The sequence below is a fragment of the Pongo pygmaeus genome, chromosome 10 (genome assembly GCF_028885625.2).
Source record: "Pongo pygmaeus isolate AG05252 chromosome 10, NHGRI_mPonPyg2-v2.0_pri, whole genome shotgun sequence".
In the NCBI taxonomy this organism is placed as follows: Eukaryota; Metazoa; Chordata; class Mammalia; order Primates; family Hominidae; genus Pongo; species Pongo pygmaeus.
The window spans coordinates 107,727,534-107,743,296 of record NC_072383.2 but is presented as its reverse complement, the minus strand read 5'-3'; the positions used below and the strand labels follow the sequence as shown (position 1 = coordinate 107,743,296).

The 15,763-nt window shown below is 46.2% G+C and overlaps 1 protein-coding gene across 4 annotated transcripts in view; it reads right to left on the bottom strand.

The window, feature by feature from the left end:
- The window catches only part of ACACB (acetyl-CoA carboxylase beta), a 155,637-nt gene that overhangs the window by 108,758 nt on the left and 31,116 nt on the right, over positions 1–15,763 (bottom strand). For 2 of the 4 annotated variants that reach the window (XM_054445374.2, XM_054445375.1), the window contains exon 1: positions 5,028–5,289. The exons of the other annotated variants lie outside the window; for them this stretch is intronic. In XM_054445374.2, coding sequence (XP_054301349.1) covers positions 5,028–5,074 — 47 coding nt within the window. In that variant the 5' untranslated portion in view covers positions 5,075–5,289. Of the gene's footprint in view, positions 1–5,027; positions 5,290–15,763 lie in introns of those variants that run through there. 4 annotated transcript variants of the gene reach the window in all.

Below are 15,763 nucleotides of genomic sequence, written 5' to 3'. Positions count from 1 at the left end.
CGCCCACCACCACGCCTGGCTATTTTTTGTATTTTTAGTAGAAACGGGGTTTCACTATGTTGGCCAGGCTGGTCTCGAACTCCTGACCTCAGGTGATCTGCCCACCTTGGCCTTCCAAAGTGCTGGGATTACAGGGGTGAGCCACCGCGCCCGGCCCTGAGTGTTTAACTGGGGGAAATTTTGCTCCCCGGGGAGGAATACCTGGAGATATCTTTGGTTGTCACAACTTGGGGGATGCGCTACTGGCATCTAGTGGGTGGAGACCAGGGATGCTGCTCAATACCCTACAATGCACAGGACACCCTACAAAAAGAATCGGACAGCCCCAAGTGTCAACAGAGCCACAGTTTAGAAACTCTGGTAGACTGTGGCCATCCTCCTAGGCTTTGAAGCCAGAATCTACCGCTTATAACCTGTGTAATCCTGGGAAAGTTACTTCAATACTCCCTGCCTCAGTTTCCTCACATGATGGAATTAACAGTTTATCCCTGGACCTAGCCAAAGTAAATAGCTTGCAACACTTTAGCTACCGTGTACCTCTGCAGGATAGCATTACGGGAGCCCAGGTTGGGCCATTAGGCTAGGGCCCCGGCATAAATCAGACCTTCAATTCCTTCCCTCTCTTTTCTTCTTTAAAATAGAGATGGTAATGGCTACCCGCACTGCTAAGATCTGATTCTGAGCCAGGCAATTCTGTAATTACAACTACTTCCAAACAAGAAAGCAAGAAAGAACACTGTGTAGCCCAGTAAAGGCTGATATCGTTCAAACAGAACAAAACCACGCTCTCCAGAAATGGACTCTTGGAAATTTCTCAAGGCACCTGCCCCATCAGTACCCCCTGGCATGACTACCTTGGCTAGGCCAGGGGTGGGTGGGCAAACTAGGACCCATGGGTCAAATCCACTCGGCCACCTGTTTTTGTATCTCCCACAAGCTAAGAGCGGTTTTAACTTTTTAGATGGTTTTTTGTTTCGTTTCGTTTGTTTGTTTTGAAAGGGAGTCTTGCTCTGTCGCCCAGGCTGGAGTGCAGCGGCGTGATCTCAGCTCACTGCTACCTCCACCTCTCAGGTTCAAGTGATTCTCCTGCCTCAGCCTCCGGAGTAGCTGGGACTACAGGTGTGTGCCGCCACGCTCTGCTAATTTTTGTATTTTTATTAGAGACAGGGTTTTACCATGTTGGCCAGGCTGGTCTTGAACTCCTGACCTCAGGGCGATCTGCCCACCTTGGCCTCCCAAAGTGCTGGGACCACAAGTGTGAGCCACCGCACCCAGCCTTAAATTGTTTTTTATAGAGACAGGGTCTCCCTCTGTTGCCAGGACTACAGTGCAGTGGTGCAAAAATAGTTCACTGCAGCCTCAAACTCCTGGGCTCAAGCGATCCTCCCACCTCAGCCTCCTGAGTAGCTGGGACTGCAGGTGTGCACCACCATGCCCAACTAATTGTTTTATTTTTGTAGAGACAGGGTTTCATCATGTTGCCCAGACTGGTCTCAAACTCCTCAAGCAACCCTCCTGTCTTGGCCTCCTAAAGTGCTGGGACTATAGATATAAGCCACCATGCCCAGCCAACATTTTTAAATCATCGAAAAAAAAAAAAATCAGAAGAATCCTGTTTTGTGACACATAAAAATTATATGAACTTTGAATTTCCCCATCTATAAATAATGTCTGATTGAAACACAGCCAGGCCTGTTCAATTACATAACTATGACTTCTGGTGCAGGAAACAGCAGAGTTGAGTAGTTACAACAGAGACCACATGGCCACAAAGCCAAAAATATTTACTGTCTGGCCGTTTACAATAGCAGTCTGCTGACCCCGAGCTAGGCACGAGTTTTCAACCCTGACATGAAGAACTTGATAAGATGCTGATGTTGGGGTCCCATCAGCATCTCTAGGGGGTAGAGGTGGGGTCCCTAGCATCTAGATTTTTCAAAAATCCCCCCACCAGGAAATTCTAATGTGTAGCCAAGAGTGAAAACCTCTGATAGGTCTACAGCCAATATTTGCATGCAAGCAGCTGGCCTCTCAGAGCAGAATTGCATGGCAGTGAAATGGGACTCATTAAAAAACAACTTCTGCCTCCTCATCCCCAACTTTATTTCAAGCCCTCCTGCACTCTGATCCACAATCATTTCTCTACTCTCTGAACTGTGATCCTGTTCTCATGCCATGAAAAATCAGTCATCATTTGCGACCTCACCTTCTTAGGAGTTCTGGCTGCTTAGATGGCCCAAGCCTTCAGGACAAAATCCCAAATGCCTCCCAACTCCAGAGGGCTCTTTCATAACTGAACTCTGTCTTTACTTATTAGCTTTCATCAATGTTTGTGCTGACCCAGGGCAGTACTCAAGACCAGCGACTTCCACACAGAGTCTCAACGGACCAAGAAAGAGCCGGGCATGGTGGCTCATGCCTGTAATCCCAGCACTTTGGGAGGCTGAGTTGTGAGGATTGCTTAGCTCAAGAGTTCAAGACTAGCCTGGGAAACATGGTGAAACCCTGTCTCTCTAAAAAGTACAAAAATTAGCTGGGTGTGGTGGCGCATGCCTGTGGTCCCACTACTTGGAAGGCTGAGGTGGGAGGACTGCTTGAGCCCGGAGGCTGAGGCTGTAATAAGCCGTGATCATGCCACTGTACTCCAGTCTGGGCAACAGAGCAAGACCTTGTCTGTAATAATTATAATAATAATAACAACAACAACTCTAGAAAGGCCTATGAGGGCTAGTCCTTTGGACAGATGGGGAAACTGAGGTTCCAAGGCTTGATGGTACCTGCTCCAGAAGATCACACAGCTTGGTGGCAAAGTTGGATCGTCCAAATCATCTTTTTAGCCACTCTAAGCTAAGAGAGGAACTATGTAGTCCCCCAACAAAGTATGTCCATATTATTATAAATAGGGAGACCCCATGTCCTGGACTTGCTGGGACAATTCCAAATTTGTGTGAAGTTTTTTTTTTTTTTTTTCCCATTAAAGTGGTTTGTGAAATGGGTACAACAGCCTCCACTTAGTGCCCCACAGTGGTATTTTGAAGATGGCATGAGACCACACCTACAAAGCACTTGGCCTGGCGTACTGAAAGCACCCCATGAATGGTAGTGGCTATTACTGTTGCACCCATCAGCCTTGAATTGGAGTTACTGAGAAGACATCTGCCTTCCACAATGGAACCAAAGTTCCTGGAGGGCTGAGGTCATGGTTTCCAAACATTTTTGCGACCCTTCCTGCTACCAGATGCAGGCCTTATGCATGGGAGGCGTGCATGAATGTTTATGGACCAGGTAAACATATCCTAAGAAAATAAAGGATGGAGGCAGAGATTCAGCTACAAGGGTATTCCTCACTGTGCTGTTGATAATAGCCAAAAAAAAAAAAAAAAAGGGGGAAACAGCCTGAATATCCACTACTTACAGGGAATTACTTATACTTTTTTTTAAGAGACAGGGTCTTGCTCTGTTGCCCAGGCTGGAGTGCAGTAGCACAGTCATTGCTCACTATAGCCTCGATCTCCCAGGCTCAAGCAATCTTCTTCCCTTAGTCTTTCCAGTAACTGAAACTCCAGGCATGCATCACCATCCTCAGCTAATTTTTTTTTTTTAAGTAGAGATGGGGATCTCACTATGTTGCCCAAGCTGGTCTCGAACTCCTGAGTTCAAGCAATTCTCCTGCCTTGGCCTCCCAAAGCGCTAGGATTACAGGCATGAGCCAACACACCTGGGCACATTTTTTTTCAGAGATGGGGTCTTGCTATGTTGCCCAGGCTAGAGTGCAGTGGCTGTTCACAGAACGATCATAGCACACTGCAGCCTCCAACTCCTGGGCAAAAGCATCCTCTCTCCTCAGCCTCCTGAGTATTTGGGACTACAGGCTTGCACCACCCTGCCTGGTGAGGATTATTCATACATTTTAAGGTGCACCCATTTAAAGGAACACTATGAATCCAGTAAAAGCATGTTGTAGGCAGGGACTGGCAAACATTGTCTGTCAAGGGTCAGGCAGTAAACACTTTAGATCTGGTCAGTCTCTGTCCCACCACGCAAATCCTCCAGTGAGGCACAAAAGCAGCCATAAACTAGGCATAAATCATAAATCAATGAGCATGGCTGCATTCCAATAAAACTTTATTCGTAGACACTGAAATTTGAATTTCATGTAATTTTCACGTGTCACAAAACAATCTTCTTTTGATTTTTTTTTCAATCACTTAAACATGAAAAAACCATTCTCTGCCTGCAGGCGATACCAAAACAGGCAGTGGGTCATGGTTTGCCAAGCCCAGTGGTAGAAAAATACTTAATGTTGAATGAAAAAGTGAGTTACAAAACGTTCTGCATGATTCAAGTTTATAAATTAAAACATATCTGCACCGGAAAAAAAAAGCTTAAGAATACACAACTGTTAACAAACATCACAGGGGTGGAATTATGGGTGATTTTTGTTCCTCTTTTTTGCTTATCTATAATTTTCTGAATTGTCAACAACAGACATACCATCACTTTGGTAATTTTTTTAAGCGCAATAAAATGAGGACAAAAAAGGAAAGAAACAAAACCAAGTAGGTAGAGCTACAAAGCACTCAGGCACTGAGATGCCTACGCTAATCTGCTCAGAAAATGACCCTAAATGAGAGCCTGCTCAAGTTCACGTCGATTCGCCCGGGCTTCGGTTTCAAAAAAGACCTGCCTTCCACAACCATCAGCTTCTGGAGGCGAAGGAGAGAAAGCGGGGAAGGGGTGCCCCTGCGCACGGGCTGATCTTTAGGCACCTGTGTGCTCCGAAGCGACCTCCTCCAAGCAACGTCACCCCCAACGTCCAGCCTCCTTTCTCCCCTCCCGCCAAGGCCAGCTAGAGTTTCCAAGGCGGGCATCATCTCCCCAGCAGCCAACTCAAGCCCGTGTTTCTTTGGATGGGGGTGGGGGTAAAGGGGGTGGTGCTAAGAGGACACACAGCTTGACTTCAAGGGGAAGGAAGACCGCATAAGTTTGTAAAAGATCATGGTCATTCCAATTGCAGCCTTACTTACTTTACTTCGCGATCAGGGAAACAGATCTTGCACTTGGCAGGACTCATGTTGACCACCCCGCAGGCCAATCCCACCGGGCTCCCGCAGGGGTGCAGAGCATGCACCCCTTAACAGCCTGAAGCCGACCCGAGGCCCGGGACCCAGCAGGACAGCCAGGTCGCGACCCGGAGGCCGAGATGCGGTCCTAGAGCGCCGCGGGCGGGGTTCAGCTGCAGCCGGCGGGCGCCCAACTTCGCGCTGCGCTTGCTCCATCCCGAAATGCGCCCTGCGCGCCAGAGTCTCGGGCCATCGCGCCCGCCTAGGCCCCACCCAGGCCCCGCCCCCACGCCAACCCCGCCCCAGGAGGGCCCCGCCTTCCAGACAGAGCCCCGCCCCCTGGCCGGCCTACCTCCGGCCCGCCGCTGACCTTGGGCCGCCGAAATGAGCTGGGGAGATACATTTTTTTAAAGCCTCTCTTCTGCTTTGCTCCCCAATATGGGACACCCCTACATATTGGCAGCAATTGATATGCTTGAATACACACACGATAGGGAAGCGGTGGAAAATATGGGAAATTTAAAATGTGAGTCAGAGGTCGCCACTGTGCCCGTTAAAAGTCCCTGTTGTCAAGTCGACTTTTATTTTCCAAAGTCCTGGTTTCTCTCATCTTTTCACCTCCACTCCCTGGGAGAGGTGGCTGCGCGATCACCCAGTGTGCTTCTAGCACACACTTTGCACCACCTGGGTCCGCTACTAAAGCGAGTGCCTCCAGGACAGGGAGGACCCCAGCAGCCCGGTGATCCGACATAAACTCCTGGTAAGACTAACATTTACTAAGTGCTCCTTTGTTCCTCTGTGTCACTTAATCCTCGTGGCAATCTTATTGTTTTTATCCTTATAATACAGATAAGGCAACTGGGGCCCAGAGATGCATGTTATCTGAAGTGCCAGAGCCCAGGGTCTTGAACTCAGACAAACTGATTCCAGTTAGAATAAACGAATGAGGCCGGGCCTGGTAGCTCATGCCTGTAATACCAGCATTTTGGGAGGCTGAGGGAGGTGCTTGAGGTCAGGAGTTTGAGACCAGCTTGGCCAACATGGTGACACCCTGTCTCTACTAATAATACAAAAATTAGCCAGGCATGGTGGTGCACACATGTAGTCCCAGCTACTCGAGAGGCTGAGGAGAGAGAATCACTAAAACCCGGAAGGCAGAGGTTGAAGTGAGCCCAGATGGCGGTACTGCACTCCAGCCTGAGTGACAGGGTGAGACTCCATCTCAAAAAATCAAAAATAAATGAATGAATGCTTCTTCAAGTAATATAATAAATGCAAAGAACCAAAACACTACCTAGAAGTCATCGCAGTAATAATAAATGTAGCCTACTTTCATAGCCAACAAACCAACCAAAAATAATGTAAATGCTGGCCAGTAAGTTCCCTTCTGGGTAATCACTCTGCAGTTCTCCCAGTGTACACATTAATTAAATTTGTGTGTCTTTTCTCCAACTAATCTGCCTTTTACAAGTTAATTTTTCAGCAAAACTTCAGAGGGCAAAGCAGAAGATATTCCCTTGGTCCCTACAATCATTATGCATTCTATGCATGTAATAAAATTTTACATGTATCCTATAAATGTGTAAAAATATAATGTATCAGAATCATGAAAACAGGCCAGGCATGGTGGCTCATGCTTGTAATCCCAGTACTTTGGGAGGCTGAGGTGGGCAGATCACTTGAGGTCAGGAGTTCAAGACCAGCCTGGCCAACATGGTGAAATTTCATCTCTACTAAAATCACAAAAATTAGCCGGGTGTGGTGGCAGGGTGGGCTGAAGTCCCAGCTACTCCAGAGGCTGAGGCAGGAGAATCACTTGAACCCACAGGCAGAGGTTTAAGTGAGCCGAGATCAGACCACTGCATTCCAGCCTGGGCAACATTGCAAGACTCTGTCTCAAAACAAACAAACAAACATGAAAATAAATTTTAAAATACAATTAAAAATTCACTTCACAGGCAGGCCACGTGCAGTGGCTCACACCTGTAATCCCAGCACTTTGGGAGATTGAGGCAGGCAGATCACTTGAGGCTGGCAGTTCAAGACCAACCTGACCAACATAGTGAAACCCCATCTCTACTAAAAATATGAAAATTAGCCAGCGTGGTGGTGCATATCTGTAATTCCAGCTACTCAGGAGGCTGAGGTGGGAGGATTACCTGAGCCCAGGTAGCTGAGGCTGCAGTGAGCCATGATCTCACTGCACTCCAGCCTGGGCAATAGAGCGACACCCTTTCTCAAAAAAAAAAAAAAAAAAAGAAAAGAAAGAAAGAAAGAAAAGGCACAGGCAGGGCCACACTTCCAGGGGGTGCCAAGTACTTGGCTACAACATAAACACACCCTGGGCCCCTGTTTAAGCAGCCATGCCTGACAGCAGTGGATAGCTATGCTCTGACCATATATTAAATAACATTTCAACAACAGGTTTAAGAAAAAAAACAGATAAACAAAATTCTCAGTTCAAGTTTCTGGGAAGGTGTTCACAGCCTTGTCTTCACCTCCTCCAAAAAAGTAACCCACTATATCCCGATTTTTAGAGTTTCAAACCAAAACCAACAAGTATTCATCCCCCAAATGTCCCCAGTGTACATGTAACCACCTCAAAATAGGCAAAGCAATGAAAATCAAGAAATGAAGATATTTCAAAACAACCCAACCCTACCAAAGTCAGTTAGGATCATGCAGAAGAGAACTGCTTGCCAGCATACTTGTATTGCTCTAGATTTTTATTCTCTATTGCAAAAACTCCAACACTACTTAAACACTGTATAGATATTCTCACTTCTCTGCTAATACAGCCTGAAAGACAACCTCACACATCTCACTATGACCCAGGGTCTCAAATAAGGGATTTCACTTAGATGGGTGGGCTCATCATTTCATCACAGTGATCATGACCTTGCATTTTTCTCTAATTGCATTCTTAGGGAATAGAAGACGGAAAGAAATGAATAATACTCAGTTGGTGCAAAACTAATTGCAGTTTCTGCCATTAAAAGGGACTGCAAAAACCATGATTACTTTTGCACCAACCTAATATCCACCTCCAAGCACAACACCACCTTTATACAAACATCCATAGTTGTGCTTTTTGATGAAACAGTTCAAGCATGGCGGTAGTTGCTGTCTCATGCATTAAGCTCTTCCTCTCAGACTTACTAGAAGCTCAGTTTTACTTGCCGGTATTGCAGAGGGAAAACCCAGGTCAATGAACAATACAAACACAAAATCAACAAGAAAATCTGCATGCACGTGGCCAGCAGCGTGGTAGAAAAACTGTGCCATCCATGGGCTTGAACTTACCCCTCCCCTCATGGATGACCTTAAGTAAATCCCTTCTCTCCACTTCCTCAACTATAAAATTATCCACATATAATTTGCCTTCATTTTTGCAGAAAAGCAAAATGAAATAATCTCTTTCAATATATGGGGTGGGGGGGACTGTGTTACATTAAGTATAGAGCAGAAGTGAATGATTTTTCTAAAATAGGGCAATGATGCTTAAGGGGGAGGGGAATGTATGAATGGTTAGTTGCTCTGTACCTTGTATTAACTTAATACAAGAACAACCCAAAGACAGGGATCCTCTTTCCCCCAAGCTCCTAGAAAACATTTTAGGAGGCCGGGCGCAGTGGTCATGCCTGTAATCCCAGCACTTTGGGAGGCCAAGGAGGGCACATGAGCTCAGGAGTTCAAGACCAACCTGGACAACATGGTGAAACCCTGTCTCTATTAAAAATACAAAACCTGTCTCTATTAAAAATACAAAAATTAGCTGGGTGCGTGCCTGTAATCCCAGCTATTCAGGAGGTTGAGGCAGAATTGCTTGAACTGGGACCCGGGTGGTAGAGGTTGCAGTGAGCTGAAATTGTGCCACTGCACTCCAGCCTGAGCTACAGAGCAAGACTCCGTCTCAAAAAAAAAAAAAAAAAAAAAAAAAAAAAAAAAAAAAGAAAAGAAAAGAAAAGAAAAAGAAAAAGTAAACATTTTAGGAGCTAAAGAGACTTTGAAAGAGAGTTTCTCCCAGCCCCTTCCTAAATCAATAAATGAATAAATTAAACATTACAGGAAGATCCTTGGCATTTCACTCAGGGGTGCATAAAAATATGCAGACAATTTAGTTTCCTGACCTGCTCCTTGCTTGGAGCTGATAAGAGGTGTGGGCTGGGATGACAAACAAGCAGCTGGGAGGCTGCACTGCAAGCCCACCCAGTCTGCTATCTGGGAAAGTGGGGGCAATGCCATGTCCCTGGTGTCAGCTCCCTTTCCTGGTATCCTGGTATTCCTTCACCTGCCTTTGCCTGCAGGCCCCCCTCTGTATGTCCAGACCCCACAGAGCCTTATTTGCCTTCCTGGGATCCAAGGTCTGCCTTGCTAAACTGTTCTTACCTCAGTGATCCCAACGTGGTCATAAATGGTGGCAGGAAGGAACACTTCAGCACCCATCTGCTGTTTTGGACTTTATCCTTTTATCAGGACACTTCACCTGCCTTTTCAATCCTCTTCCTCCTCCGTGGACACAGGTTGCTACACCTTCAAGGTGTAAGCCCGGCCAGGGCTTGGGAATCACCATGAGCACAGGCAAGAACTTTGGAAGAAGCCCACCCAACTAATGGCTACTGAACCACCTCTGGGCCGTCCACCCCCAGCACTTGCTCCCACTCGATCTCAACAATCTTCTCAAGTAGGCACTAGTATTATCCTGCCTCAACAGAGCAGGAAATTGCAGCTCAGAGAGGTAACAGGAGAGGTCTGAATCCAGACCTGATTGTGGGTCCTGGGCTCTTATGCCGTGCACTGGATCTAATGACCATGATCGCACCATGGGTGCTGCTTCGAGTGCTGTGCTCACAGCAACTCAATGAAGCCTGATCCCAACCCTGTGAGGGAGGTAACACTATGACTTCATTTCAGAGGAAGCTGAGGCACAGAAAGTCACAGAACTTGGCCCCAAGTCACATGATGGCTAGGTGGAGAAGCCAGCACACCAGCCTCCAGCCTCAGCCACCAGCATGTTGTGCTCTTAACTATTCCACAGCTCTCTCTGTAAAAATGATGGGGAATGCCCTGGCCTGTGAGCTCTCAGACCCCTTGCCCTGGCCTCCCTAAGGACAGAGGCTGTATCTCACCATCTTTGCATCCGTAGTGCCAACGTAGTGCCTGGCACCCAGCGGGGTTGCAATAACTGCTCCTGGGCCAAAGAATGGATGGGACAAACCTTGGCTTCCCCACCTACCATTTCATCCCTTAGTGTGTCCTCTCATTTGCCTAGAACCCAGACTATCTGCGGTCATTTACCAGGGAGAAAATCGCTCTAAATTAACAATTTTCTTAAAAGAAATAGGGTCTTGCTCTGTTGCTCAGGCTGGGGTACATTGGCACAATCATAGTTCACTGCAGCCTCGAACTCCTGGGCTCAAACGATCCTCCTGCTTCAGCCTGCCTGTAAATTAACAAACTTTTCTGCCATTTTCCAGCTACTCTCCTTCTCTGCCTCCCAGCCCCCTCCCTGCTGTCCATTCCTCCACGTATAAAGGAACAAAGCCACCAATTGTTAGAGCCACAAAGAACCTCAGAGTGTCCAGTCTGGCCCCTGAGAAGGTAGATGATGTCCTCAAGCTCATACAACTTAAAGGTTATCCATAAACTACCCGAATCTCCCAACCCTTCCCACTAATAGAAAGAACAAGTTCGGAGGAGGATGGAGGTGCCCATCCTGGAGTCCAAGCCTCTTACCCGCTGGGGGAAGGTTAGGCAGTGACACTAATACTAGCAGTTCGTTGACTGATTTCACATCCACATCTAACGAGGGTCTGGGTTCAAATGGTGCTCTGGGCCTCTGATTACCTTGCTGAGAGGCCTGGAATCTCTCTGGGCTTCAGCTTCCTATCTAGGAAGTGAGAGGATTGGTTTACTCTTTCTCCCAATATTTTTATACTGTTTTGTTATTATACATTGTTAAAATGCATTATAAAATGACATTTAGAGCAGAAAGTTAGAAAATGCAGAAGAAAATTTAAATCACTCATAATCATACCAGATAAAAATGATTATTTACTATTTGGAGACACTCTTTACAGTCTCTCTAAGACACACACATACAAACACATACACATATACACACACATGCATTTATTAGGCACATTTACTAAGCAGAAGCATTTTTTGTGCTTACTATATGCCAGGAACTATTCTAAGCATGTTATATATAGTCCATAATCCCTTATCTGAAATTCCCAGGGCCTGAAGTGCTTTGGAACTTGGAAATTATTGTTTTCAGGAAGGTAAAACTTTCTGTTCCACATTATCATATTAATATTTCAGCAGCAGAATAGGATAAATAATTACTATACATAACTTCACATCAATTCAGGACAGGTTTTGCTGCCAAATGAGTTCACCACTCATTTATGAACTTCAATTTCACAGCTTTAAGTTTCAGGATTCCAGCTGCAATCTCAGCAATCCTGAACCTGTCCCATTCCATTCAGTCCACATGTGCACCCCACAGGGTCATACTAAGTCGGGGTACAAGCTAGGAAGAGGTGGCTTTGAACCTGAGTGTCTTATCATAGGCCCACTATGCACTAACCACATGCTGTTTGTCCAACAAAATGGGATCACACGAAACAGGAGGTTCTTATAACCGTGCTCATTTCAGAGCAGGTAAGCAGCGATTTTGCCATATCATGTAATGTTCTCATTAGCTCTGTTTCTAAGTGTTGCATGGGATTTCCAACCCTCGGGGACTGTTTCCAAGTCCAAGGAAAGGCCAAGTTCTAATCCCTGCCCTGAGATCAACCCAAAGGCGAGGAGATGGGAGGATAGAGCTTAACACACAGCACGAGGTCATTGGATTCATATTCTCAGCCAGCCCTTGCCAGCTGGGAGAAAGGAGAGAAAGGCTGAGTTTGCATGGTCCTATCAAAGACAGAAGAAAAATTTAAAATTGGAGTTTCACCCCAGAACTAGTCTCCAAAGTCACAAGATACAAGCAGAAAGAATTTTATGAAAACAAAAATTTACTGCTGCTAAAGAGCCACAACTATAAAATGCCTATTCACCTGTTAATTAATTAATTAATCCATTCATTCATCCATTCATTCATCCACTCGTTCATCCATTCCCACACTCATTCATCATGTCTTTTGCATTCCCCTGTAATGCAGACTTCTGTCTTTGGCAAGCTTGTTGCAGCTCATTTCATTCATGTATTTAGCAGATATTCAAAGCCTACCGTGAACCAGCACCAGCCTAGGCAGTGGGGAAAAACATAGACCACTATAACTATGGCCCTGCCTTCACGGAATTTGCTTTCCAGTGTAGGTAGACAGGTAATAACCAAGTAGATCATAAAAAAATAAAAGACGTAATCTTTTAGGAGCCAGTTGCGGAGGCTCACACCTGTAATCCCAGCACTTTGGGAGGCTGAGGTGGGTGGATTGCTTGAACTCAGGAGTTCAAGACCAGCCTAGCCAACATGGTGAAACCCAGTCTCTACTAAAAATACTAAAAAAAAAAATGGCCGGACATGGTGACGCATGCCTGTAGTCCCAGCTTCTCAGGAGGCTGATGTGGGAGGATTGCTTGAGCCTGTGGGGTGGAGGTTGCAGTGAGCTGAGATCGCACCACAACACTCCAGCCTGGGTGACAGATGAGACTCTGTGTCAAAACAAACAAACAAACAAAAATAGACATAATCTCAAGAAATAATTAAATGTTGCAAAGACAACTAATCAGAGTGATTGATAAAGATACTGAAGGTGATTGGGGGGTAGATATTTTAAATGTGAGAAGGGGACAGGGAAGGCCCTTTGAGGAAATGACTCTGATGGGCAAAGAGCTAGCAGTAGAGGCAGGACCGGCTACAGAATTTCCAGGACCCAGTGCAAAATGAAAACACAGAGCCCCTTGTTGAAAAATTCTTGTGAATTTGGGGCTGGGTGCAGTGGCTTATGCCTGTAATCCCAGTACTTTGGGAGGCCGAGGTGGGCAGATTGCTTGAGCTCATGAGCTTCCGACCAGCCTGAGCGAAATGGCAAAACCTCATCTTTACCAAAAATAAAAAAATTAGCCAGCTGCGGTGGCACGTGCCTGTAGTCCCAGCTACTCAGGAGGCTGAAATGGGAGGATCACTTGAGCCCAGGAAGTCAAGGCTGCAGTGAGCCATGACCATGCTACTGCACTCCAGCCTGGCTATCAGAGCAAGATCATGTCTCAAAAAAACAAAATAAAAAAGAATCTCAAGACGGCGACAACAGAGCGTCAAAACAGGCACAGGGTCCCTTGAAGCACAGGGTATGCCTGTGAAGCTGGCCCTGGTGGGAGGTCTGGGTTCAGGGGTTGGGAGAAAGAGAGTGTTTCAGTTCAGAGGGAACAGCCAGTGCGAAGTCCCAAAACGGGAACACAACTGTGAGAACTCTGGGATGCTCTGGGCACCGCAGGAAGGAGACAGCCCCTTGAAGACTGCTTCAGAAAGAGCTTCCTCCCAAATCACAGACTTAACACAAGCATTTTCCATCCGTGCCTTGCCAGTCTCTCAGCTACTGGCCTGGCAGGAAGAGGCGAATGTAGGAAGTGGCCTTCCAGGGCAGAGCAGCAGTGAAGTGACTGCCCAAGGAAACTGCAGCGAGCAGAAGCAGATCCACAAATACAAGTCACTTCTTCACTGTGGCTTCCACGTGAGTCAGAACCCTCGAATAAATACCCCTGGCCTCTTGTCCCAGGCCTTAGTTGTTTGTCTTGGAAATGGGGCAAGGGTTGGATCCTGTCTGGAAGGAATAGCTTACACCTCTAGCCCCTGCTTTCATTTTGCAGAAACAGGACCTCAAACGGTTAGAAGATTTGCCAGAGGGTATAGATTATTTAGCAACTTATCAAGAAAAATAATAATAATTTTTTTTCGAGTCAGAGTCTCACTCTGTCGCCTAGACCGGAGTGCAGTGGCATGGTCTCGGCTCACTGCAACCTCTGCCTCCCAGGTTCAAGCGATTCTCCTACCTCAGCCTCCTGAAGAGCTGGGATTACAGGCACCTGCCACCACGCCCAGCTAATTTTTGTATTTTTTTTTTTTTAGTAGAGATGGGGTTTCGCCATGTTGGCCAGGCTGGTCTCAAACTCCTGACCTTGTGATCTGCCCGCCTCGGCCTCCCAAAGTGCTGGGATTACAGGCGTGACCCGCCGTGCCTGGCCTCAAGAAAAATAATATTTTTTTTTTCAGAAGGAGTTCCTGGATTCAACTAACAGGGATTCTTGCTCACTGTATTTGCCTTTTTGGGTCAGGCTTCATTTCCTCAATGCTCCAGCTGGTTACAGGCAACTGGCTGGCTGGCCTGCATGCATCACCCTTAAATATAATTTATGCTTGTTCTCACTTATTAAGTGGAGCTAAATAAAGTGTACACATGGACAGAAAGAGTAGAATAATAGATACTGGAGATTCGGAAAGGTGGCACGGTGGGAAGGGGTGAGGAATGAGAAATTACCTAATAGATACAATGTACACTAAGCAAGCAATGGCTACGTAAAAGCCCAGGCTTCACCGCTGGGAAATACATCCAAGTGACAAAACTGCACTTGTACCCCCCAAATCTAAAAAATTAAAACAAAATTTTAACATATGGGAGGCCATGATTTTGAACTGAGCTCCTGTGCTTAGCCCCAACAGACCAAACCAAAACGGATCACTCCTGGCCAACTGCCTCACAATCAATCTGAACTTTGAAACTGACCAGTTTTCCAAAAAACAGGAGATTCATAGCAACCAATCAGAAGGGTTCCAGTGTACCTGAGCCGACATGATAAGAAAGTTGTGTTTGTTTTAACCCTGTAGGGAAAGTCACTTTGAAACTATGAAGCAGGCCGGGCGCAGTGGCTCATGCCTGTAATCCCAGCACTTTGGGAGGCCTAGACGGGTGGATCACGGGGTCAGGAGATGGAGACCAGCCTAGCTAACATGGTGAAACCCCATCTCTACTAAAAATACAAAAAATTAGCCAGGTATGGTGGCATGTGCCTGTAATCCCAGATACTCAGGAGACTGAGGCAGAAGAATCGCTTGAACCCGGGAGGCAGAGGTTGCAGTGAGCCGAGAATGTGCCATTGCACTCCAGCCTCCAGCCTGGGTGACAGAGCAAGACTCTGTCTCAAAAAAAAAAAAAAAAAAAAAAAAAAAAAGGAAAGAAAAAGAAAGAAAGAAACTATGAAGCTCCCCTTTGTCCCTTGTTTCTGCTTTCTTCAGCCCTGTTCTGTCTATAAAGCCAAGCTCCTCTCTGCTCAGCTCTTCGGAAGACCCATTCTATTTTACAGAATGAGGCAGCTACATGATTCTAGAATTGTAAATAAAAGCCAATTCGAGTTTTAAATCAAATTTGCTGTGATTTTGTCTTTTGACACCACCTTCCACAGCCCACACCCAAAACTGCTTGGGTGTTGACCTGTGGACACCAGGGAAGAGGTATTACTACTCTGCCTTATGTGTGCAAAAGAGTCAATGGGTAACCAGCAAACACCAGGCTACCAAGGGTCCCAAAGATGCCAAAATCCAAAGCCAAAAGCTCTACAAGATAATAGAATGCTCAGCCTCATTTTATTTATTTATTTATTTATTTATTTATTGAGACAGAGTCTCACTCTGTTGCCCATGCTGGAGTGTAGTGGCGTGATCTCAGCTCATTGCAACCTTCACCTCCTGAGTTCAG